At 38.7% G+C, this 27,073-nt stretch overlaps 1 protein-coding gene across 2 annotated transcripts in view; it reads left to right on the top strand.

Annotated features, from left to right (window-relative positions):
- The window catches only part of LOC149299911 (dedicator of cytokinesis protein 9-like), an 88,315-nt gene that overhangs the window by 49,123 nt on the left and 12,119 nt on the right, over positions 1-27,073 (top strand). Inside the window, exons 15-42 of one of the 2 annotated variants that reach the window (XM_089485891.1) lie at positions 615-737; positions 2,549-2,628; positions 2,873-3,060; positions 4,914-4,979; positions 5,535-5,627; positions 5,904-6,027; positions 7,655-7,776; positions 8,164-8,250; positions 8,445-8,534; positions 9,046-9,161; positions 9,385-9,454; positions 9,716-9,850; positions 10,114-10,185; positions 11,655-11,801; positions 12,485-12,568; positions 13,372-13,483; positions 14,167-14,208; positions 14,566-14,744; positions 15,346-15,469; positions 15,561-15,674; positions 16,787-16,920; positions 18,663-18,777; positions 19,010-19,076; positions 19,598-19,645; positions 21,355-21,491; positions 25,583-25,698; positions 26,124-26,261; positions 26,612-26,794. In XM_089485891.1, the coding sequence (XP_089342017.1) occupies positions 615-737; positions 2,549-2,628; positions 2,873-3,060; positions 4,914-4,979; positions 5,535-5,627; positions 5,904-6,027; positions 7,655-7,776; positions 8,164-8,250; positions 8,445-8,534; positions 9,046-9,161; positions 9,385-9,454; positions 9,716-9,850; positions 10,114-10,185; positions 11,655-11,801; positions 12,485-12,568; positions 13,372-13,483; positions 14,167-14,208; positions 14,566-14,744; positions 15,346-15,469; positions 15,561-15,674; positions 16,787-16,920; positions 18,663-18,777; positions 19,010-19,076; positions 19,598-19,645; positions 21,355-21,491; positions 25,583-25,698; positions 26,124-26,261; positions 26,612-26,794 (3,106 nt within the window). Of the gene's footprint in view, positions 1-614; positions 738-2,548; positions 2,629-2,872; positions 3,061-4,913; positions 4,980-5,534; positions 5,628-5,903; positions 6,028-7,654; positions 7,777-8,163; positions 8,251-8,444; positions 8,535-9,045; positions 9,162-9,384; positions 9,455-9,715; positions 9,851-10,113; positions 10,186-11,654; positions 11,802-12,484; positions 12,569-13,371; positions 13,484-14,166; positions 14,209-14,565; positions 14,745-15,345; positions 15,475-15,550; positions 15,675-16,786; positions 16,921-18,662; positions 18,778-19,009; positions 19,077-19,597; positions 19,646-21,354; positions 21,492-25,582; positions 25,699-26,123; positions 26,262-26,611; positions 26,795-27,073 lie in introns of both variants that reach the window. The other variant, XM_089485890.1, reaches the window with a different exon arrangement.

Genomic DNA, 27,073 nt, shown 5'->3' with positions numbered 1-27,073 from the left:
AAGTTTACTTACGAATACTTCTTGCTTTTGGTATCTGCAGCCCACGGTTGAACTTAGATTCTCGTTTTCGAACGCTAGTAACTAAAGAATACAGAATACGTGTAGTAGAATTCAGAAAGCCCAGGCAGACTTAAATGTGCGTTAAAACATAAAACACCATTTTAAGGACTGAACAATTACATGAACAATAGAGCAGTGGCAAGTTAATGGGGAGGAAAAATTCACAAGGGACATGCTGCTTATTTTAGTCTAAACGCATTTATGTGGGTTTAAATGACATTAGGCTCCAACCCTATTACAATGAAATGCTCCTGTCGCCTCATCAGCAGCAGTTACACAGCACTATTGCTGAAAGTGAGATTATAGAAGGGATAGGAAACAACTGCCCCTGTTCCATTGTCCTGTATATGCCGATGCCAAGTCTCTGTCTAGATGCAGCAGGTTGGACAATCCCTATCAAAAACAAATTTCAATGACTGCATCTTTGATCGCTTTTAGAATTTCATCTACTTCACATAGTGCAAAGTCACAAGTGATTTTGTGTTGCACAATGATGTCTTGTCATCTTGTATTCATCATAAATCGATATAATAACATTATTCTGTTATTTCCAGAACCCTTTTTAAAGATTCTTCAGGAACATTAGATAAAGCTGCGAGATTCTCTCCCATTTACAAGCAAGACAGCAACAAGCTTTCTAATGAAGATATGCTTAAGCTGCTAGCAGATTTTAAAAAGTAAGTTAATTTGACTTTGTCAAGATGAGGTTTATCGCTGATGTCTTTTTTTCAATAATATGTAAATATATTTTTTTGACATACTTAATACATGTACTCTTATAAATTCCTGTTGGCATCACTTTGCTGCTTATATACAGGAGTTGTACCAGCAGGGCGCATTCTTGCTGATGGGTGTTTGCTACTTTATTTAATATTATTAAACATACAGTACCTTGGTTGTGCAGAACCCTTCCCATATAAAACTACTTACACAAAGGCCATCATTGGTAGTTATACCGTAGTGATTGTGGTATAGGGTTGTGCGATGTTAGCCATAGAAAGAAAAAGCAAATTTGGTAAAGATGATACTTTTATTGGCTGGCTGACTGACATTTAATAGATTGCAAGCTTTTGAGAATATCTAGGTCTCTTCTTCTGGCATATTATACCGTATATATATTATATAGTCTTGAAAGCTTGTAATCCATTATAAATCGGTTAGCCATAGTGATTTTAAAAGCCTCTTAAATGTCTTTTTATCAGATTAGTAGAAAGAATAAAATAACTGATCTTCTAAGAATTATTTGCTTAACCCTTCTAGCGGGCACAGTTACTGTTTAAGGGGAACGGCACCTTTAACAAAGCAAACTGCCAATTTTGGTGCAATGCTAGCTGTTGGAGCAGTCAGATTTAGAGACTAGTGAGATATTTCTTTGCATTTTTGCAGACTTACCAACTTGCACCACAATTATTTTGCTTACTGAATGGATCTGAATGTAATATTACATAAATATGTATTGAACACACTGGGGGCTAGAAATCTTGGGCCCAACGAATCAATAGACGCTGTCACCAAGCAGTAGTGCAAGTGTTTTGTGTGTGTTTGGTTTCTATAGAAAATATTACATCATTACACCTCTGTGCATATGTATTTTCTTTGGAACACACCCAATTTAGCGAGGTTCTGTCAAGGGGTGCAAAAGATGAGCAATTATCACATTAAACGGCTTAACAAAACCATTGTTCTCAACAATGGCTAATCAATACTGTTGTCAGTCTTTGGCAGCAATAAACTGCATGTGTTTAAATTAAAAGGCCATTATTTCTATCATATATAAAATCTGGCCTTAGACTATTTTTGAATGAGTAAAAATAACACTCTGGTATCTCTGTAACATCACTACAAATATATAGTTATGTTCCAGTTCATCCCAAAGGTGTTCGATGGGGTTAAGGTCAGGGCTCTGTGCGGACCAGTCAAGTTCTTCCCCACCAACTATGTCTTTATGGACCTTGCTTTGTTCTCTGGGGTAGCATACATAGGCGTGTTCACATGTAAAAATATTTAATGGCTACACAGATCCTCATTTGGGCAATATTATTGACTATGTGATTAGCCAGTTTCATAGCCCGTAAACAGCTACATAGTAGTGGGCTGTATAATTAATTTCTCATAGGATATCAACATTGCCTGTAAAGTATCCAAATGCTCATGAAGTTAATCATTACCCACATCTGGCAATCAAAACAGAAAACATGCGTGGGCTTCAGGCATATGTAGAGATAAAACCAGAGAGACATGTGCATAATTGGAACCTCCAGCAGTGAGAGAATCAAAGGAAGAATGAGCCTCTTCTGAAAAGCCTTACACATTATTTGCAAGGTGTGTTTGTGATAAGATTTACCTTTCATGTCTTGTTTAACTGGAAGGTAATGATCATTGGTTGAAAGGGTTTTTGTAACTTATATACACAAATAAAAGTGTGTTCTTACACACGTTTTAATTTACAGTACTTCTGTAAGAGTAATCATCGTTTTCCTTTTTCTAGGCCCGAGAAGATGGCCAAACTCCCTGTCATACTAGGAAATCTTGACATACACATTGACAACGTATCTCCTGATTTCCCCAGTAAGTTCCAGAGTTACCGCAATGCGTGTGAATGTGTGCTGTTCTGCAATGCGTGTGAATGTGTGCTGTTCTGCAATGCGTGTGAATGTGTGCTGTTCTGCAATGCGTGTGAATGTGTGCTGTTTTGCAATGCGTGTGAATGTGTGCTGTTTTGCAATGCGTGTGAATGTGTGCTGTTCTGCAATGCGTGTGAATGTGTGCTGTTCTGCACTGCAGGATCATTCGGTATGTGTTGTCATTTCAGATTATGTGAACGCATCCTACATTCCCATGAAACAGTTTGAGAACAACTCCGACACAGTAGTAACATTTGAAGTAGAGGAGTTTGTGCCCTGCATACCCAAACATACCCAGCCATTTACAATCTACAACAACCACCTCTATGTCTATCCTAAACACTTGAAATATGACGGTCAAAAGGCATTTGCCAAGGTAAGCTTAAGGCTCCAAAATGGAAACATAAATACATTGATGACACTTATAGTTCAGTGTTTGTGTGCTGTTTATTTAGCCAGCTAATTTGAGTGGGTTCAGACACATCTGTAAATGCTGCACGTTAGTGGTAAATGAGGACTGGTATGGCAGGTCATTTGAAGATAGAACAACCTGGAGGGCCACCAGGGAAAATAATGTATATGATGAAACACAAATTGTACTTTATAAATGTGGTACATGTATAGGGAAAAATGAAACAAACAATAGTGCTTTCTGTATATTCAAAATGTGAAATCCAATATTAAGACACCAAATACTCTCTTGCATGACAACTTATTGCTCACCAGATGGATAGGCACCCCATGACTTAAATGTAGGGAGGATGGAGCCAAATTATGCAAACAAATAGGAAAATCATAGTGAAATCTATAAAAAAAAGTTATTCATGAATAAAATATATGGCTTATGTATAAATATGTGAGAAGATGTCAGTGCTGTCTGCGCTACGCATTTATATCAATATAAATTGTTTAAAATACAATTTAATACATTATTTATTGCGCATTAGGAAGCGCCCTGTTAGGTACATAAAATATAAACATAAATATTTTAATTATATTTTCAGTTAATGTCATTCCCTTTGTAATATTAGGGCTGTAAAACCTAATTTCTTAATTTTATATTGAGCAATTGTTTTGGTCTTACCCCAGACCTGATTTGTGAAAAGATCCTCTAATTATTAACTGCATCTACCTGTGGAGTCTTTTTCAGGATGTTAGATGCTCCTGCTTGAGCACATAAAAAGTTTAAGCCAACCCTTACTTGACCTTGCCATGTATTTAAGGTCATATGTTTATAAATTGAATATTAAAATACACGCTCTATAAAAGTGCAGAAGCCTCCTATTAAATGGACTCTCGAGCCATCCTATGCACAGTATAGCTGAGTGGTTTATTATTTAAATACCGTATTGGCTCGAAAACTTTCCACGGGGGGGGTGCTGGCACGGGAGGTTGTCTAAGCGCATCGTGCGGACGGTCACCGGCTGCGGAGGTTGTTTACCCGCATCGCCGCAGCCGGTGACCGTCCGCACGATGCGTTTTACCTCTGCCCCCAAGACTTACCAGAGCAGACTCCCGGGTGTCTTGCGGGGCCGGCGGGGGACATCTACGCAATATGCGTATACAACTTGTATACGCGTATTGCGTAGATGTCCCCCGCCGGCCCCGTAAGACACCTGGGAGTCTGCTCTGGTAAGTCGGGGGGGGGGGGGGGACAGTGGCAGCATATCTCGGGGGTGGGAGAGTGGCAGCATATCTCGGGGGTGGGGAGAGTGGCAGCATATCTCGGGGGGGAGTGGCAGCATATCTCGGGGGGGAGTGGCAGCATATCTCGGGGGGGAGTGGCAGCATATCTCGGGGGAGGGGGGGACAGAGTGGCAGCATGTTTTTTTGGTGCTTTTTTTAAAGAAAAAAACTTGTACTTTAAAAAAGCACCAAACTTTTAGGGTGCGGCCTATATAGGGGGGCGGCCTATATCCGAGCCAATACGGTAACTAAAACCTTACTTTTTCTCAGCCTGGTTATTAGACTGTTACAATGGTAACACATTCAGCAAAGCACCCCTTAAATGTTTTCTAGTAGCGTTAAGATTATTTTTCTTTTATTTATTTGTGTTTTTTTCTTGCTGTAAGGACAGATTTGAAAGCAGAGCTAATTGTGTTGTCATTAGAACATAACTAAAATGTGTCTTCTGTAAATTTTTTTAATATGGATCTGTTAAATTGCTTGCATGCATCAACTATCCTGTCATACACGAAAAAAATATAACTTAAAATGTTTTTATTTTAGGCAAGAAATATAGCAATATCCATTGAATTCAGAGATTTAGACGATGAGGAATCACAGCCATTACTGGTTTGTTTATACCTTTTAGCAGTCAAACTAAAGTGTGTGTGTGTGTGTCTGTGTGTATCTGTATGTATATAAATATACTCTTGGTAAAATCTGTTAGTGGTATATAAATAAAAGCCCAAATTAAAAATAATGTTAATCTGTTCTACATACACAGTGTTAATTTTCTTTGAGCAGTGATATATAAATATATATATATGTATGCAACCACTGTCCATATTAGTAAAAAAAACAGTAAAGAACAGTCACATCCAACTTGTCCAATTGTTTAATGCGTTCAGGAGAATGCGTGTTCTCTGTTTAAAAACGCTTATATAAATATCTAGTACTGCCAATACCATTGCCAATAGATCACAGATAAAATCAGCGTTTTCTTACACACCCTATGATGTGTAAGGCCAAAACACATAAATGGCGTTAAAGGCCACCCAGCATTTCTAACAGCAGTCCTCCCGAGCCACCGCTTGCATGGTTCTTTAAGATTTTAATAGCTACGTAATGTATGACTGAAAAAAGTTTTCTAGAGTAATCCTCCTCGTTTTCTTTTCTATGCTACAGTGTATATACGGAAGACCCGGCGGTCCGGTGTTTGTGAAAAACGCCTTGGCCTGTGTTTTACACCATCAACAGAATCCAGAGTTCTACGATGAGGTTAGTGCGCCTTATTTACTTTATTACAGTAGTAGTCGACAGGGTCATAATCAATTGCTACGTTTATATACAGAATCATGAACAAAAGTATATTTATGCAGTGTATTATTAAAAAAAATTAACTAAACGTGCTTCCTACTAGTTTTCCAAAAATAGGCAATGTACTTGTTTTGGGGGAAAGTTATTCTTTAATTTAAACTGTTTTGGCTGTGAGAGGGGGAGTTAAAAGTTAAATTTAATGTCACAACCTGTTTGTGTTTTTTCCTTTCTTAACAGATTAAAATAGAACTGCCCACGCAACTTCACGAAAAGCACCATTTGTTGTTCACTTTCTACCATGTCAGCTGCGACACTTCAAGCAAGGGAGGAACGAAGAAGAAAGATGTTATTGAAAGCCAAGGTTTGGCTTCTTCCATTTTAACACTTCTACTGAACGGGCTTTTGCTTGCGTTGAATGACTGGTGCAGTGGAACACCATGTAGTGGCCTAACAAAGATTTCCCAATCCCCTCAATCGATATGTGTGTTTGTCCTGTTTCATGTGATGGTTAAATGTGTTGCTCTTTTGAGTGGCTTCTAGGTTCCATAGGATGACTCTGTAAGCCTTATAATCGGGTATATTTTTATATAATTATATAAAAAGTTAGAATTGTGTTTTGCTTGCACATATACATACATATGTCTTCTGTGAAATAACTGTTCCAGCTCGTGTCATAAACTGTACTTTCCGTTGGAAAATATAGGCCGTGTCTCAGTGGACCAGCCTGAACTGAGTTGGCTGCTGAATATTTTAAGTGCTAAAAATACTTTTGGGTTAAGAAGAAGCAGCTTCCGTTCAGTATTTGTCGAGCGCCTGAATCTGCTCTGCAGCATTCTGTGAAATTCATTTAATGACACCCAGCCTCTGTATTTGCATTACACGGTTCTCCCTTCTTTCTGGGAATTTCTAATGATATCTGGCCTGCGGGACAGAGTAGGCTGATGCCAAACGCTACTGCATTTTCAAACTTATATTTTTAGCGCAAGTAGGAGCTTATTTGGCTCTGAGCAGTTTACTCACCCGCTTTGCCATTAGAAAGCAGTCACTATTTGGAATTTGCACTCTTGTATCAAAATCTTTCATACGGTGCTAAACCTTACGACGTAAAGCGCATATTGTGATGTAGGGTGCAGAGGATCCTGTGTCGGGGACCAGGGGTGGCTCTTTGGGAATCGGTTACCCTCTGATGTTTCTTGCACTTATTGATGTGACAGAGCGAGGGATTTGGTGGTTCTGCATCCTGTGAAAGTAACCTTTTTGTCGCTGTAAGACAGGTTTAGTTGGATTATGGCACTTTTGCTACTGGTGATACATTCCAGGGATATAAACAAAGGCTGTCATTAATGATAACCAATTGGCTCTGGTGGGATTTCAGCGGAAGTGACTTGCAAGAGGGCATGCCTTGAGGAATGGATAGTGTAAATAATTGTGAGCTTCCATGAGTGCTGGTGTTGGCTACTGGTGAGATCAGAACTCACTGCTGCTAGCAGGTGGCTCTTTATGGTCGTTATAGGCGTTGGGGTCTCCTTCTAGAGATAATTTTTTTTATTTAATAAACAAACAAAGTCTTCATAAACTGTACTAGTAGATTTTGAGATATAAAAAGTAATACATTTTCATCTCTTGAACACAGAAAAATGTATCCGGCATGTAAATGTTTTTTTATGTATGGGGTCTATTGCTATAACACAGTGAGGGAATTTAAACATGAATGAGACTGACATAAGGCTATACTGAATATAAAAATAGACAACCAAATGACATCTGAGATTTATACGGTATGAAAAGATGGACCGAGTAGTTATTAAATTCTGTGTTTCAAAGCTAGAGACTAGCTTTGCGTCCACCTTCGTGTAGAGGTCTTATTGTGTGTTGTGTAAATAGTGGTCAGTGTTTTAAGCTGCGTTACACCTGTGTTGTGAGAGCTCTCTGCAGACAGACGGGCCCCTATGTGTTCTAACATACATTCAATGTGCATTTTAATTTAGTTGGATATGCCTGGTTGCCTTTGCTGAAGGACGGACGTGTGGTGACGAATGAACAGAATATTCCTGTGTCTGCTAACCTTCCAGCCGGATACCTCAACTACCAGGAGCTCGGAATGGGCAAGGTATTAATATTCTGCCCCACATTAACCCTCCCTACTCAGAGGAAATCAAAAGCCAGGCTTCATGACACGCTTGCTACCCCCTTCACACTTTAATTAATTAGGAGTTCATTTTTTGGTATAGTAACGCTGAGTTAAAGGGCAAATTGTCAGGATTGTCACATTTGGCCCTGACACCAGTGTGCGACAGTAGATCGTGTAGCACTGCCTCCTCCAGGCTCCATGTTCTGCAGAATGGTTGCCAACACAAAAATACTCTAAATAAGCAGTTCAAAATTGAATCACCCGAACATTACTGCATACATTAATTGTTGCTATATACGGTATGTATATTTATATGTATATAATATGGAGCGTTATTAATATGCCAACTCCCTCTCTCTTTCCTAGCATTCTGGTCCAGAAATCAAGTGGGTTGATGGCAGCAAACCGTTGCTTAAAGTTGCTACTCACTTGGTTTCCACAGTTTATGTACAGGTAAGAATAGTATAGCTGTTTAATTACAAGCCAAGGCTCTCCGTGTGTCCTATTATTCTGTCTTACTGTAGCGCATGCGATAGTATGGAAATTGCTTTCTTGTCAGGTTGCCGCCTGCTGGAAAGGGCACAAGATTCGATCACGGAGAAATGCTAGATAACGCTTTCCTTTCCTTTTTTCCTTTGATTTTGTAGGATCAGCACTTGCACAACTTTTTCCAGTATTGTCAGAAAACAGAGTCTGGAGCTCAGGCCTTGGGTAGCGAACTTGTGAAATATTTAAAGGTATGTGTGAATACACTTTATTGATTATCCATAGCCTTGCACCATAACTCTTCCGGCCACAATTATCTCATGACAAGCAACTAATGCCCCGTGGTTAGTTTAATCACATTTAAGGTGTTATTTCACTTCCATCAATGAATATATATATATAGAATAAACACCGCGATTAGATTTTTATATACACTGTTATCTTAACCCATACATTTGATATAGATTTTACGGTGAAATGTTTCGTTTTCACTAGTCTCCATTGAATTAAATGTAATAAATGTTAGAATTTATCCAGCTAGAGAATAGCCCTCTGTCCACTTCCATATAGCAGTGTCATAAAAAAATGAAATATTGTGTTTCTTATATATAAAATTAAAACCTTTTGCAGGGTGTAAGCGTTGTTGCAAGTGAATGGGTTGTGTGTATCATACTTAAATAGTTTAAGTAATTCTATCAGCCTTTAAACGGTATCACTAGATCATGAAGCAATGAATTATTGATGTGTTATTTTTACTTGTAGAGTCTACATGCAATGGAAGGACATGTGATGATAGCTTTCCTGCCCACAATCCTGAACCACATGTGCCGCGTTCTCACTCGGGCAACTCAAGAAGAGGTTGCAGTGAATGTAACGAGGTAACATAATGATTAATGGCGAAATATATTGTAAACATTAATTAACTTGACCCTCTCCAACCCCCCCCCCCGGCCGACACACACAATAAAAATAATCACATCTGGTTTATATAAAATGCACAAAAAAAAGTTTATATTATGCAGATGTGTTACTGTCTATAAGCAAGGAAGTCGTCACAAGAAACAGTCTGGCCTGTTACAGTTCTGTATATTTTTATTGTAGGGTCATTATTCATGTTGTGTCCCAGTGCCACGAAGAAGGTTTGGAGAGCTACCTGAGATCTTATGTTAAGGTATGTCACAGTTATGTTTTAACTCTACAGGGACTCGCCGTCAGTTTATTTGTTGGCAATTAAGAGGTAACCATAAGAGCGAGTCAAGATCTATCCAGGGAGAGGGCCTCATTGCCCTTTTTCTGCTTTTTATGTAATAGGCACAGTTCAAAGATGCAAAACTGTTTTTTTTTTTCTTTAGTCTTGATCCTTTTACAAAGGTAAACCTGGTCTGTAGTGATGTAATGTTACCTTGTATTTCTCTTTACATCATACTTGTAGTATGTCTACAAGGCTGAGCCGTACATTAGTTCTGAATCTAGAACGAACAAGACCATCCATGAGGAACTGGCTAAAACCATGACCACCATCCTCAAACCATCAGCTGACTTCTTAACCTGCAACAAACTTCTCAAGGTATTGTGCATAAAATTTGTTTGAGGTGCATGCTGGAAAACAAGACTTATTAAGAAAATGGAGAAAACATCAGTAAAGTAATTGAATGCATTTTATATTTGAAATACAGCCAAGCAGACAACAATTATGGTTTTCCATGTTTGGGGAAAAATACACTCAGCACATGGATTCTATTATTTTAGATTGCAAAATGTTTTGTGGGCGAGCTTATTATTACACGCTTATGTTTGCTAACCTTATTTATTAAATTTTTTTATTCACAGTATTCTTGGTTTTTCTTTGAAGTCTTGATAAAGTCCATGGCTCAACATCTTGTCGAGAGTTCAAAAGTAAAAGTAGGTATTTTGAGATCTGTAACATGATTATGAATTATTCTTAATCTTGGCATTTATGTTCATGGTGTCTTTTTTTTTTTTTTTTTTTTTTTCTTTTTTTTTCCCACAAGTGTTTTTAAAGATGGATTTGACATAAATAAAGATGGGGTCAGTTGTCTCCATTCATGATAGATTCTTTGGGGATCACTGCGGAAAGAAATCCCTTGTACTGCAGAAATAACTCTCTGCATTTAAGAACCTGCTCTTTCATTTCACTGCCTAAAGTCAATACTGATTAGTGTTAACTTAACAATAGGATATGAGAGATTTAACACTTTTTATGAGCCACATTGACATGACTGTAAGCTGCAGGTCATTGTTTCTCCATGGCATGTACACTCAGAAAGGGATTTCCTTGTGTTGAAATTAAGAAATTGATCTATGGAGCACTGTCTGCCCATTGCCAGCAAATGCTGCTTTGCAAGACAAGCAACATTTTCAATGTTTAGGTTCTATTGTTTATCTCATCCATCTTGACATAAGTAATGTCCTTTACGTGTTGGTGACATTGGAACAGTGTGTAAAGCACTGCAACAAACAGATGTTCCTTCATTTGCCTATACCTCGGTGTATCTTCTTTATACAGAATTGCCATTATCTTTGGGTCTGTTATAGTTCATATTATTATTATTGATCAAAGCTAAGCAGACTCGAGTTCAGGGCTAGTCAAGGACTGGTGTTTAAAAATATTTATGTAGTGATGGGGCTGAGAAACCATGAAAGGGGAAGAAATTTTGCTTGGAATAGCGATGTACGTTTTCCAAATCCCCAAATAACCTTCTCTCCTGTATCTGTCACGAGAAGGTTAATTAGACAACCACATATCTGCTTTTCCGCGCTTTTGGTGCTAGGTATATTTAAAATAGTGTGCAACAATTAATCTGAAAATGAGATGGTTTACGTTGCCACAAAACACTACCTTGCGCACAAAGTTCCGTTTCTATAATTGGATTTAATTACATCATCTACTCCCCTAGTTTTAACTCCCGTTTCACTTCAAGAGACTTCCCTTCATGATATCGTTCTTTGTAAATGAGTTTTCGCCGTAAATGGCTTCTGTGTCGCATAGAGCAACAGTACTAAAAATGTATTCCCTGGTATGCTGATTTCTCATTCAGAAACACTGAAGACAATTGCGCCAAACTGGCGGTGAGTCCACCTATTGGTAGTGGCTTCAGAAAAGGGGTTTTGTCATGGTTTGCTTTATTTTGTTGTTGTTTTGGTGCTCATGAAGTTTGAATCCAGATTATGTAACGTGAAACCCCCTGGACTCGTGTTATTGATTCCCTATTGTTTACTGAAGGACATTTATTTAAATAAGCACAAGACATCCAGGCTACATTTAGTCATCTTAACAAAGAAAATGCCTCACAGAAAAGTGATAAATAATCCTAACATCGCCTGTTTTGGGTTTTTTTGTTTGCTTGCAGCTGGCGCGGAACCAAAGATTTGAAGCGTCGTACCATCACACGGTAGAAACGTTAGTCAATTTGATCGTTCCTCACATCACCCAGAAATATAAGGAGAACCCGGATGCGTCCAGGAATGCAAATCACAGCCTGGCTTTCTTCATTAAGGTAAGAAAAGCTCAGCACCCCCACGTGTGATTTCGCGTGTTACTAGACGGTAACGGGTGTTATGCTTAATTATGTCCTCCGTACGTGGGATAAATAAACTCTGAGGAGGAAATTGGTTGTACATCCCTCATACTGCAGGGGGCAACACTTTACATGCCACATGTGAACTGTATGTGTCCTGGAAAAATAGAACATGTGTGTCACCCTATTGGCAACACAGACTTTAAGCTTATCAGTGCCTGATTTTGTTTCACATGGCAGGCATTGCCTAAAAATGTATTAACGAGGCACAGTAAGACGTGGTTACAGGATTGTTTATTGACCGGTCATTCTAATGCTCACAACAGGAACAGCGCTTTTCTAACTGGGTTGCCATATATCACATGTAGTCAAAGAGGTTTTGGGGCCTTTTCTTCTAAATTGGGAATAACACGTTTGCGGTAAAATAGCCATATACTTCCATGGGTAAGTCCATGTGTTGCTTAGTGATGACATTCATAGTGACATGTATTCCAGGGCTGCCTGACGCAGCATATATTGTCAAGTGGTCTTGATACTTAATGAATAAGAATTGGGTTAGGTTAATGCTGTGTGAGTTTGCTGTGTCTTTGAAGACCAAGTAAATAAAGGCTTGTATGTGGCATCCATATCCCCAGCTGACTGTGGTGGTCCTTGTTTTACAGAGGTGCTTTACATTCATGGACAGAGGCTTTGTTTTTAAGCAAATCAATAATTACATGAGTTTTTTTGCCCCCGGAGATCCCAAGGTGAGTCGGTTTTTGTTCTTGGTAATCCTGTATCGCCATAAACATTGTTGCATGCAATGCTGTCACTTTAATTCTTTGCAATGTATAGAACATAGTTTCATGAATCGTCAGTAAATAATACTTCCAAAGTAGCACCCTCCGTAAGAGCTTATGTTTCGTGTATACACCCATGTAGTTTATGGTCATTTTAATACCCTGGCAGATTTCATAGTAATCTCAGTGTACTATAGTTCATTAGAGATAAGGGGTTTAAGATGAACATGTCTTTGCTTTTCAGTAGAGGTTAACGTATCACCATGTTAAAGGCTGCTGCACCCTCTATTCCTGTATTTAACATGTTAGGGACAACCAACTATTAGTGAGTCGCCTAGTGTTCATGCACGTTTTGTTTAACAAGACATCGCTATGTCGAAAGTGCACACAGTCAACATGAACGGAGGTTGCTATGGTTACTGCACCTCTTTTGCCGCTTTGCATCGCAAAGTGAAAACCATACAAGTTAGATGTTTCTTTTTACTGAATATCTAAGTGTCTTTACGACAAAATGGGTTTTTTGTTATAAAAAAAACCTACATACATATACATAAATATAGCACTAATCAACAACATGATAGAAACAGAGGGATGGAACTCGTGTGCTGTAGGCTCTTCTTGAAAAGATGGAGGAGAAAAGAATCTCTATACTCTATATATAGATATTTTTATCTAGGATGGTTTTCTGTTTCTAGATTACTGTGAATCAGTGTTTGGCTTTAACATCATTGTTCAGTATCTTTATGTTCCATTCCTTCTTTGGTTTTTAGACTCTTTTCGAGTACAAGTTTGAGTTTCTGCGAGTTGTCTGTAATCACGAACATTACATCCCGCTGAACCTGCCTATGCCTTTTGGAAAAGGCAGAATCCAAAGATATCAAGGTAAAAAGTGCAGTTAAATTAGGCTTTCCATCCAATATGTGTGATCAATATAATCTTAAAACATTTAGACTATCCCAAGGCTTATGCATGTCCATAATCAGCATAACTTTGTGATAAAGATTAATTTATACATATCTTTGCTGTATATATGTATATTAATCACCAATATAAGTGTGTGTATGTAAACTGTGCAGTATAGTATTGTAAGAGAAACAGCAGCTGCCCTGTACAGGTATTCTTCGTAACTCTAGGCAAAACATTCAGCAGATTTCCACTTATCCTTCGCACATCTACAGCTTATTGTATGTGTTGATAGGAGTGCTGCAATACCATCTACTGGCTGAAATGGGTACTGCATCAGCTCTGTTCTACACTGTCCTGCAACCCACAGTGATTTAATCACTAAAGTATTTCAAAGTAATAGCAAATACTATTGCATGCATGATTGTTTACAGACGTACAACAGTCTGCCCAACTAAATACCCCAAATAATATATGAATACATTTTACTTAAAAAGGTTTCCATTCCTTGCCAATAAGTTTGGCGAGTAGTTTCTGCAGTGATTGAATACTACAGATGGCTTCTTGCCCATACACTCTTTTACGTTGCAGTCGTCGCAGAGCAAACATACCTTTATTGTTCATTCCTTCACTTTTTGTTCATATTTGTTTCAATCGACTAGCTTTTCTTTCACCAACCCTGGAGTCATTAGAAAGCCCCGTAGGTATGTCCAGGGAGTGCTGTTTACTGCGTTTGCATTTTCTGACTGCTGATTGTGAACTATTAAGTGTTAACCATGTACCTATTGAAAAGTGGTTTAACTTTAGTGTATGCACATTATTCTTGTTTGGAAGCTTTAACCGCCATTTTCTATAGCTGGGAAAAGGCCAGCTCTGCATTTTGTGATGTGTGGTGTGATTATGGGCCTGTTCCCAGTATTACGTGTGTTCATCAGTGCCATGTTTTTAATATCCCTGTCTGCGGCTGTTTCTTTTATTTAATCCAACTATTGTTAATGCTGCAGAATTAAAAAGCGTGGCTTTCTTAATTCCGATGTTTAATTCTTGAGTTTATGTTTAAGACCTACAGCTTGATTACACGCTGACAGACGAGTTCTGTAGGAACCATTTCTTGGTTGGCCTCCTTCTAAGGGAGGTAGGGAATGCATTACAGGAATTCAGAGACATCCGGCAGATTGCAATAACTGTGCTTAAGAGCTTGATGATCAAGCATTCCTTTGATGACAGATATTCTTCAAGGGTGAGTTTACTCTATGGATGCTAGATTGTAAAAAAAAAAAAAAAAGTATAGACTAGGAAACAAGTTAAAAGGGCAGTTTTTAAATACCCTTATCAGATTTTGTGTGCTTTTCTCTTATATATTTGGGCAAATAATTTAAATTCACCTCTTTGGCATCTGCTTACTATATCAGCTCTGCATTTTGACATTTTGCCAACTCGGATGCTGACAAAAGTAAAACAGAACTCTAAAGATATGAAATAAGGAAGATCTTTGAAGATCTGTTTACTTTGTTCATTCTAGAGCTCGGTTTCCCACCGAGGTTAGCATTAAATCTAACCAAATGCAAGAGATTTTCCCTTCTTTGTAACCATGAGTTTATTTTGAGTTTGGCCATCTGCTTGGTTTAAGTTGTGGGATACTTCTGCAAAATAGCTCAAAAGCATGACTTTATAGTGTGTATAGTATATTCAGACTCTGTTTCATGATACTCTCTACCTTTCCCTGTACATTCTATGGCATGTTAGTTCTAATGTGGAGCGATTTTCTGCAGATGTTGAAGACAGTGGGGGGACCTCTCGTGGCACTCTTTTAAAATGAATGAATGTCTTCTGTATTCTAGAGCCAGCAAGCGAGGATAGCCACGTTGTACCTTCCGTTATTTGGCCTTTTAATTGAAAATGTGCAACGCATTAATGTGAAAGACACGTCACCTTTCCCTGTTGTGCAAAATGTGAGTATCACGAGTCATGTCCTTTTGTGGCACCTTTTCTGTGGCCTTGTATAACTGAACTATATTCTTAAAAAAATTTCTGTTTCTAATTTAGAATGTAAAAGATGAGACACCTGTAAGTGTGTCATCTGGTAATCCCTTGGTGACACCTCAAAAGCCAGGTAACTCTCTGGACAACAGCCTGCATAAAGATCTCTTCGGTGTTATCTCTGGCACAGGTATGCCAATGGCAACAAATCAAGAAGTATGGGTGAATATAAGACGTGTGCATTCGGATTTGTACAAATTTGAATTTTAATGAAATTTGCTAACTTTGTTAATTCGTATGAACGTCTATAAATGAGGAGGGGCCACAAACGAAACAAACGAAGCAGAGAGCTTTGAATTTTCATTTACATTTTGTTTTTTTCCCACTCATTTAAGTTCTCTCAATTCCTACCTACTCCACTGAGCGTGTCCCTGTCTTATTTTCCCGCACCTCCGCCGCTTCTCTTGCTTCTTCTTGTTCTTCAGTGTTCTTTCTTTGTCATCTTTCCCTGTGTCTTCTTTCTTCGTGCACTTCTCCATGAGCCAGGCCTCCCAGGGCACTTCTAATGGTGGTGCCTCCAGGCACCCCCTTCCCCATTGGAGGATCATGGAGGGGCTGTCCCTGTGGCTCCGCCCTTTTATGGAAGTAGTCTGAGAGGCCAGAATAATGAAGATGGATTCACAGAGAATCTGACTTTATTATTCTCGCTGTATGAGAAGGCTCTGACATTTTGCGGAGAAAAGGCAAGAAGTGGGCAGTAAAAAAGGATATGGGGACACGGAAGAGGTTGGTGGAGAAGGTAGGGGGAAATTGAGAGAGCGTGAATGTGGGTGACTGGTAACGATTTTTCTTTTGCAAATTAAAAGTCCCTTCCAAGTTTAGAAGTTCGCATCTAGCCCACATTAATGTGGGTCGTGTTTTAGTTATGGTTCTTGTAGCTATTGATACTAGAATTTCTTACAGATTCATGTAGTTCGAAGAGGGCATCCTAAACCTCTAGGGCACAACCTACCAAATCATTGTGGAGATATTTTTTGGGAACTGATCCATGTAGACAACCATGTCGGATCTGATGCTTAAATGCGTTACTCAAGAGTCCTACCCAGAGCATTTGTAACATGGTAGAAATGTCATATTTGGGGTCCAGCATATTTCTTTGTTGGTTTCCAGACCAATGATGCACTGACATAGGCCGTCATAAGTGGTAATACATTGCCAGCTTTCTCTTTGCTTTGGCCGCTATCGCACTTGTGTATGTGGAGGAAACCTAATGAAAGTATTTTATTTTGGTTTTCACTGAAGCCTCTCCGCATACCTCATCCACTCCGAACATAAACAGTGTGAGAAACGCCGACTCCAGAGGCTCCCTCATTAGCACGGATTCCGGAAACAGTCTTCCAGAAAGAAACAATGACAAAAGTGGTTCTCTTGACAAGGTAACTAAACTGTATTCGCGTAAATGTTTAAAGTTGCATGTTATAGACAGACCTAGATGCCCATTCTATAGCCGGTAGCAGTAGAGGCATATACTAAGAGTTTCTTAGCATATTTGTAGGTTAAGCTGTGTCCTCATTAATTGGTTCAGTCTCTGTTGCCCTGTCAGCCATGATAAACTGAAAAGAGAGGCTTCATGTCACAGGTGTGTCTTGGAGACTGATGTTTATCAAGTAGCATCCATAATGCGCATTGCTTTTAATAAATTGTGCAGAAATTATAGCTTTATTAGCATCACTATTTTTTAGAGCAGTGCAAAAAACACAACCTCTCCAACAAAATATTGCTTGTTAATGCTATTCGGGTTAATTATGTTTGCCACGTTTTTGCCGTAAACCTGTGCTGCATATACGTAGGACCATAGACTTTTGTGTATGTTCTACTGGTTTGAACGTTTTGAATGAAATAAGATGCAATATGATATGCTACATGAAAACCCCCATGATCAGCCATATTTTACTCCCCAATAATGGGAGAGGATCATTGGAAGTGAGCTCTCGCTCATCTGCCCCATCTGTAGACTGTAATTTTGCTTGTTGGCAAAAGTACAATCACCTTATGCTGGCTTGGTTGGATGAAACTTTGTAATCATATTTGGGAAGCTTCCATGTTTGACATGGAGCCTCTAGGTAAAGCTTCCCTGGATCAGTTTCATCTTTGGGCTGAGGTATGGCATTAAATATGCCCACTTCACCTCCCATTGAAGGCTGAGTGGGGCCAACGCCGCTCTTACTTGTGGCTAGTCTTGCCTCTGTATGAAGCTAGCACTGCCACTCCAAGGCGCTTCTCCCCTTAAGAGGGCGAACTCCATGTAATCTACCTGGAAGTTGTTTGTAACGCATGGACCCACAGCTAACATTTCCTCCCTGACTTTAACATGCCTTCATGGTGCAGAAGGACAGACTAATCCGGAGGCATTCGGCATACGCCATGCGCCCTGGCCGAGAGGAAGCAGAACAAGCTGTGAAGAGAAACCGCTTTACAGTGGATTTCTCCCTCCTGGCAGCACCTTCGCTGTCGGAAAGTGTTTTTCATGCTGCCATCTCTCCTCAGACACAAGAAGTACATTTTCTTTGCCGTTTGCTTTCCACAGCCTCCTAACTTGTCGAGTTTTGCCACAAATGTGCATCATCTTCTACCGAATCCTATATGAAGTGTTTCAGACTGCCCGTTGGTTTTATGCGGCTTCCTGGTTCAAGCTGTTTTACTTGTACGGATCTCAACAACAAATTGTTGTATTGTCAAATAACACTCACCAGATGCTTGTGGCAAAACCGACCAGAAGACCACGTTTGTTGTGCTGTGGTGTTTGCGTTGCTTCTTTAACAGTTTCTCTTCAGTGACTTTCTTCTAAACTGAAATGGGAATGTTTGGGCTTTTTTTTTTTTAAGAATGTAGCTGACAAAAATGTCATTGCAGGAGTTTCCACTGAAATTACATGCCCTTGTTTACCATTTTTTAGCGACATCACTACTTTGCTGTGTTTTTTATTAAGTGTGTGTATGTGTATATATATATATATATATATATATTAATTATTATTACTGCAGGTATGGCCTCTGAGACAAAATGCAGACAAAGTATTGTCTTCTTATATGCTGTATAATCCAGGAATGTCAGGCCTATAGATGCTCGCTTCTCTGACCGGTTCGCTAATGAAATCCTGTTTCCCGTTTCGTCCCAGAATCACCATGGGGGCTCTTTAGGAAACTCCTTATTGCGTTGTGACAAACTGGAGCAAGGAGAAATCAGAAGCCTCCTCATGTGCTTCCTTCATGTTTTGAAAAGCATGTCTGACGGTAGGTTTTTAGTGTGTGTTTTGTTTTTTTGTATATGTTTGCTCCACTGTAGAGCCTTTTGTCAAAGAAGCCTAGAGACTCCAGCATACTCTATGAAAATGTATTTTTGCCATAAGATAATTTTGTGCCAGATGTAAGTTTCCATCATCTTATGTTGAATTGGATTGTGTAAGACATGATCTAGGTGAATTTCTTGCCTTGATGTTTGTGTGTGCTTGCATCTCTTTTACAGATGCCTTGTTTACGTATTGGAATAAAGCAACTGCAACAGAACTGATGGATTTTTTCACTATCTGCGAGTATGTCCTGTTATATTCTAATAGGCATGTTTTTGGGGGGGATTTATTTATTTCTTTTTTGCTGCATTGATAATATTTTTGCCCATACTAGCATTTGAAACCAAACCCCAAGAATAAATAAGTGCGGAGGGGAAATCTAGTACAGAAGCCAGCTCTGCCAGCAGAAATATTAAGTGTTTTACCCTAATGATTTATTTGTTTTCTTACTAACAGCAATTTATGAGAAACCATGATTACAGCATTCTTATTGAAGCTCTGCCCAGGAAGACTGTTTTAACGCCATAATGTATGTTAGATTATAGAGAGCCCAATTCTAAGATGGATCGAGGACCGAATTTGACATCTTGCTTTTACATCTTGATCAGTTTCAACGGGTTTCACTCAAATACCAACACAAGTGTGATCTTCCATCAGTGGCCATTTATACATATATGTATTTTATATTATATATATTATACATATATGTGAGCATTATCCCATCCCTGCTGCCCTTTGATGGTGGTCTTTTTCTGTCTCCACAGAGTGTGCCTTCATCAGTTCCAGTACATGGGGAAGCGATACATAGCCAGGTATAGTTGGATATCTAGATAATGCCAAGAAAGTGATGACATTAAACATTTTTCCTGTTATGATTAGGTTATATATTCTCTACTAGTTCTGCTTTAACATTTACTTTGTTTAAATTAAGTTACAGTGGTAAACTATTTGATTATCATTCATAATTCCTGTGTGTTTGTTTGTTACGTTCTATATGTTCCTAGTATTTATTGTAATGGCCTGGATCTCATTAATGTCTAATTATTGACAAATAGCAATCCTTTTTATATATTAAAGAAATAAATGTCTCCTCTACTGCAGGGAATTCTCCTCTCTGGCAGTCAGGGGAGGTATGCGCGATGGACGTAGACAACCTCCACTGCTGCCGGCAAAAGACGCCGGTGTAAGCTGAGGTTACCAGACAGGAGGATCCAGGCCTCCTGCAGCGCTGCGGGGGATCTGGATCTTAGTCTCATAGTCAGACCGCATTTGAGGTCTGATTAGAAGACGACCTCCATTATAAGACGAGGGGTATTTTTGAGAGCATTTGCTCTGAAAAAACCTTGTCTTATAATCGAGCAAATACGGTAAATATTTAACCTCTATTTTGTTCTTGAAATGTGGTTACATGGTAATATTTAGTTACGCTGTACCGGTAAAAACCAAAGTAATTTTTTATCATAATGTATACAAATTTTTTAATGTTTTGTGTTCTGTGTTACCATGTCTGTACATTTTCTTAATGTTTTTACTACAAATGCTAAACAACTGAAAAATCCAGAAGTACATCTTAAGAAACCTCTTTAGCTTGGGTTAGGACAAATAATTTAAAGTGTCAATAACCACTAGTCCTCCCTTTCTGTCCAATACATAAACATAGCATTAAACAATACTTTGTACCAGATACTGGTAAAGCAGGCTATGCTTTATACCTATATAATTAACCCTTTGTTCATTATGTGAACGCATGATTTTAGTATCGGGATTATCGTACCGTGTACTCTAGATGAACATTCTGTGTGTGTCCTGGAATTTTAAGCATAACATTTTGCGAGTGCACGTGTAAATTCCCATAAAGTGTCTCACTTGGGGTGGCGGTGTATGTGTTCCCTGCACTGGTCCCTCACTCCTTGCCTCTGGTGGTGGTACACTTCAGGAAGCCCATCTTTACTGATTGCTAACACGGGTCACTCTTTCTGTTTTCCTCACTTGATTGCTGACAAGTATAACAAAGTGTATGGCTCTTCTCCCTTCCTGCCTGGGTAAGATAGCACTTGCCGCTTAAGTGTCCCTCTTCTTTACTCTGTTGCATGTCTCTATGGTACCCTTCACTAACCTTCTCCTGCTGCTTCACATTCTATATACAATCTCATATTGTAGAAGAAATAATACATATTTCCCCTTTACCAGTTCATATGGAAGGTACTAATAGCATATGCTACCACAATAACACAATTTTACAGATTGTTCAAACATTTATGGAAGTACTGCTCCATTAATATGGAGGCCTGTATTTAACTGTCCCTGCTTTAGTATATTAAAGGTTGGGTTCAGAAAACAAATTAAGCCATCCTATTCATCTCAGCATGTTGCTTTTTATACTAGATAGCGTTTTGCGTTAGGGAATCTGATATATTTGTGTGTTGGTTTTTTTCCATCCTCTGCTTTACTAACTGTCCCTGTCTTCCTGCTTCTGGGACAAGACTAACTTTTGCTTCTGTCCCATTTCACCATCTTACAGGAACCAGGAGGGGTTGGGACCCATAGTTCATGACCGAAAGTCTCAGACATTACCTGTTTCCCGTAACAGAACAGGGATGATGCATGCCAGATTACAGCAACTGAGCAGCCTGGATAACTCTCTCACTTTTAACCACAGTAAGTTATGCACTGTACCTAGAGGTCAACAGCCGCTTCCTGTACCACCTCAGCACAGGCAGGTGCCACCTCAGCACAGGCAGGTGCCACCTCAGCACAGGCAGGTGCCACCTCAGCACAGGCAGGTGCCACCTCAGCACAGGCAGGTGCCACCTCAGCACAGGCAGGTGCCACGACCACTCCAGAGAATGACACAAGCATGGAGAGTAGTTGTCAACAAACCCAGGTTCTGTGAGATCAAACTCAAACAGATGTTACTCTTTCCCAATGTGGGATACATACTGCCAGATGCTAAAGCATGCAGCGTGATTGCATCAGTTCTGGGCTCTCACCTCTCCCCATCTTCTTTATATAAAAAAAAATATGCCTATTTTTGGGCTACTTTTATTTCCTGTTTTTCATCCATTTCAAAATATTAGTCACGTCATCGGGTTTTCCTTTTTCAAAACTGATAAATTACACATGAGATGGTGGTGAAAGCTTAGCACGGTGTAAGCAGTTATGGATCTGCATGATTTAATATACTGGTAATGCTCTGATCTTTTGGAGGTTCTACATGAGAGTCCGAGAACCAGAATTCATTTTGTGCGTGCATGAAAAAGCATTCAATAATGAATTGACTTTTTCTGTGTTTTCAGTGTGAGAAAAATATCAAGTTTACTTGGAATTTCTGTAGACAATGGTAAGACTCAATCAGGTTGAAACTGGCCTAGAAATCTGTGTTCTGCAAAAACAGTATCCACTGTTGTGCCGCTTTGCCTTTCTTTCTTATCACTCCATGCATACACTACTCTGACATATAATGAGCTGTCAGTTGTTAAGCTGAATGCTTTGATCGTCAAAACTATATCCAAGAGTGTGTGTGCTTGCCCCCACGTCAAAGATTATTCTGGAGGAACATCACTTGATAAAGCCAACTTTGTAGCATGTCAAATCATGGAATCTTTTGGCTGAGTATTTCAAACTGGAGCAGGAATACCAAGACAGAGAAAAGCACAGAAAAATTACATTTAGATTGTCGACAATATCTTGGTGATGTGATGTTTGCTAAAAGCTCGCTCAGAGTATTCCATTTTAAAATGTTATCCCCATGCTAAATCCCCCTCCAGAGTTACTGTGACCTTGTAACGAATGTAGGGTGCTGTTGAATGTTTTGGTGCATTTGCATCAAACAGTTTAAGCAATTGTTAGCCTGCAAATTTGTCTCCTGTACATTTAATAAAATATAATTTTCTTGCCATAACCGCTTAAAGTATGTTTTCAGAACTGCTCAGGCTGGTTTTTTTTTACTTATAGCTTATTATTTAGGTTTTCCCATGCTTGTGAAGTAAGTAACTTTGAACCATATCAAATCTACTCCAACATTTAAGATTTGTCAAATGCGTTTTTTTGTCAGACGTGTTAAGGGCAGGTAGTTTCGAGGCTTATAAAATCAATGATACCATAAAGTAAAAATACATACTTGCTGGCAAATAGGTGGATCAATCTATTCTAATAATTAGCGACAATGAGTTAAACATTCATTGTGGAGTTCCTTTATTTTCTGGGCATTTTGGTCACTCACCAATTTCTTTTTTTTTCTTCTGCAGCAGCTAGTCAGTAATTAAAAACAAAATGGGTAAAAATGAGTTGAAAAGTGCAGTTACAACATATGTGCTCCACTCCATAAACATTTCTTGTGGTATAAGCACAACAGACACGTAATAAAAGTGGAGATATAAATAAATGACACAACTGTGATGTAATACATTGTACTGCATTACACTGCCATATATACAGTGCTGTGAAAAAGTACTTGCCCCTTTCCCGTGTCTGTTTTTGCATATTTGTCTCGCCTAAATGTTTCAGATCATCAAACTAATTTTAATATGAGACAAAGATAATCCAAACACAAAATGCATTTTTTAAATAATTTCATTTATAGAAGGAAAAAAGCTATCAAACCTCTGTGGCCCTATGTGCAAAAGCAATTGCCCCCTTAGTTACTAAATCAACCTAATGTAATTGATATTTGGGTTCAATTTCACTGCACACCCAGGCATGGTTACTGTCGGCTCTGTTGTATCTAAACCTCAATTAAATAAAGCTTAAAATGTCTCAAAAATCACCATATCAAAAACGGATAAGACACAGTCATTGACATCTATCAGTCTATAAAGGGTTACAAAACAAAGAAGAAAACTTGGAACAGCAGTGAACCTTACCAGGAGTGGCCCACCTACCAAAATTCATGAGCGCACAGACCACTCATCCAGAAGGTCACCAAGAACTCAGACTAACATGTAAAGAACTGCAGACCTCACTTGTCTCAGGTAAAGTCAGTGTTCATGATTTCACAATGGCTAATCTCTCATTAGCCAAAAACATATTGATGACCACCAAAGACTTTCAGGATAATACTCTGTGAACTGATGAGTCGAAAGTGGAACTTTTTGGAAGACATGGGTCCCGTTACAGCTGGAGTAAAGCCAACACTGCATTCCACAACATCGTATCAACAATCAACCACTATGGTGATAGTGTGATGATCTGGTGCAACTCCAAGGCCTGGGAAATTTCACATAATTGATAAAACCATGAATTATGCTCTCTACCAAAAAATCCTATAGGGGAAAGTCTGGCCATTAGTTTGTGACCTAAAGTTCAAGCACCATTAGGTTATTCAGCAGGACAATGAACCAAAGCACACAAGCAAGTCCACCCGGCTCAAAATGAAGGCTTTGGAGTGGCCTAGTCAAAGCCCTGACCTGAATCCAATTGAGATAAAACAAAATTCATCCACAGTGTTGTAGAATACTTTTTGCCATTTATCACAAATGTTTGATTGCAGTTGTTACCGCCAAGGGTAGAGCATCCAGTTAGTAGGTTTAGGTGGCAATTACTTTTTTCACATGGGTAATGTAGCTTTTACCTCCTTTACCTTAAATAAATCAAATTATCATTTAAATCTCATTTCATTAGAATTTTTGTTTACTCGCAGTGTCTTTGCCTTATATTAGGACTAGTTGGATGATCTGAATACTTTTACCTGACAGCACCGTATAGAGCTACTTAACACCAAAACTCAGACTGGCTTCTGCTCTTAAACAGAAAAAAAGCTATTGGTTTCTAAACTTAATGTAGTTTCAAATGACTGACTGTGTGGATCATATAACATGTTTATGGAAATTGAATATAATTAAATTTTAATAATGTCATGCAACATAATATCCAATCGTTTTTAAGTGAAGGCAGTTACATAACAAAATGACATGTATGCTGTTTGGGGTGAAAAAAACTACTTCTGCATTAATCTATTTCTTGTGTCCTCCCTTTTGCTGCATGTCCCCTCCAAACCTTCCCATACCGTTCTGGATACCATTCAGAAATCGCACATTTTAGAGTTCTTTGTAATAAATAAACCCACATGATAGTGATTACAAGTTAAAATAGAGGATCCAGAATTCATATTATAAACCTACCTAATGTGAGTATCTTCCTGTCAAGGTCTGCATTTTACTCACCCCATTAAATTACTTTAATCATTAATTAATCATTAATAATCATTCAACCTTTGTAAGGTGTGGGGAAGGGATCAGATAATGCTAGCTCTGCCACGGGCTGCTGCTCATATTCCCTTCCCCAAGGTTGAAAATTAAATTTTACTGACTGACAAGAAGCGAAAGATGTCTATAGTCTATATAAATGAAATATAATAAGAATAAATGTTTTTTAAGCTCTGGTGGTAACGCTGCCCCTGTGTGGCTATTTAGAGTCTTGAAGTCATCTCCTCCTTCTTCATGTATAAAAATAACATGAATTACCACCAAAGAGTGGCAGTCAGTAGGCAAGCAATAACAATAAGTGAGAGAAACCATAATGGTGAATAATTATGTAGACACTGAGAATGGGGCATCTCAATATCTTTCCCAATGGTATACACATTAGGTAGGTTTTGAATGCATATTTATCTTAGTAGTCCTGTTTCTGCCAACATTGCAGTGGTTGTTGGTTTTAACATCTAGGTGGCTTCAAATAGTATGTTATATATAGCCCTTGGGCAGTGTGCAGCTTGTTTTTACCTTTTTTAATTTATTTTTGAATTTTTTTAGGCTACGGGCATTCAGATGCAGACATTCTTCACCAGTCCTTACTTGAAGCAAACATAGCTACTGAAGTATGCCTTACAATCCTGGATACGTTGTCCCTGTTCACCATGGCGTTCAAGGTTCGTGGAACCTCGTTCTGAAAGATGGGCAAACACTGGAAGTGCATAGTAGCCATTTGTCCACATATTTATCTATTCCTGCCTTTGTATAACACAGTTGCTAGATGCCAACTGTACTGTAAATGTTTACAAGCCGGATATTTTTATTTTTATTGTAAGGAACAGGAGGTTTCTATATTTGTAAATGTATAGCTCGGTTAAACATGAAGTGCATGGAACTAGAGGTCCAAGACTGGCATTAATCCACCTAGTATTCTGCACCGCGGTGGCCGGTGACATGTCCTTAGCTTGACGATTTTGCTAGTTACTAGAGAGCGGTATATATGTACAGTTTTATCCTTATGTTACAGAAGACATACTTTTATGTTGGGCTTAATGTTTTTCTTCACTACTCCGATTTACGTTGCCGCGTTTTTTTTCTGCAGAACCAGCTAGTTGCTGATCATGGACACAATCCATTAATGAAGAAGGTGTTTGATGTTTACCTGTGCTTTCTCCAGAAAAACCAATCTGAAACGGCTTTAAAAAACGTCTTCACTGCATTGAGGTCTTTGATTTACAAGGTCAGTAGCAGAGGGGGAAAAGACAATAGTGTTATGTTTTTCGGCTGTGAAATGTGTGAAAACAGTACATACCGGCACCCACCGTGTGTAAATAGTTCCTTATGGCAACTTTACATAATGTTTGTTTGCTTATTTGCGCTGCCACAATCTCATGTGCTCCCTTTCCGTAATATGTGGGCAAAATGTGATGCTGCTGAGTAGTTATTTTTCGAGCTAGAATGGAAATGCATTGTCAGACTTGTTTAGAAAGTATATTTTGTACAGTTTGATTATATGATTATGAAAACCACAGTATCCATTTATTATGACCTCATTTAAGGAATTTGTTTTATTTTTTTGTTTCTGTGTAGTTTCCCTCAACATTTTATGAAGGAAGAGCCGACATGTGTGCTGCCTTGTGCTACGAAATCCTCAAGTGCTGTAACTCCAAACTTAGCTCCATCAGAACAGAATCCTCCCAACTCCTCTACTTCCTAATGAGAAATAACTTTGACTACACTGGAAAGAAATCCTTTGTTAGAACACATCTGCAGGTAAATTATGACATGGGAATGTTTTTCTCCATTTTTTTTTTTTATATTTTCAACTTTATTTTAGCCTGTCTTTACTAATGCCTATATCATGGCATTGTAGTGCATTGGATTTCTTTACTGAGCTTTTGTCACATGTCAAAATAATTTGTAAAGTCTAGCTTGGGGATCAGTAATATACATGACTACTATACACATACTGCCATCTGCAAGAACAGACTTTTTGTTTTATGTATTGTGACAAACTCTGTAGCATGGGGGCCATACATGTCACATTTAGGT

This window comes from Sceloporus occidentalis, unplaced genomic scaffold (assembly GCF_023333645.1).
Source record: "Sceloporus occidentalis isolate IW3139 unplaced genomic scaffold, rSceOcc1.0.p SCAF_27, whole genome shotgun sequence".
In the NCBI taxonomy this organism is placed as follows: Eukaryota; Metazoa; Chordata; class Lepidosauria; order Squamata; family Phrynosomatidae; genus Sceloporus; species Sceloporus occidentalis.
The sequence above is the reverse complement of the archived record's forward strand: the minus strand, read 5'-3'. Positions and strand labels throughout refer to the sequence as shown.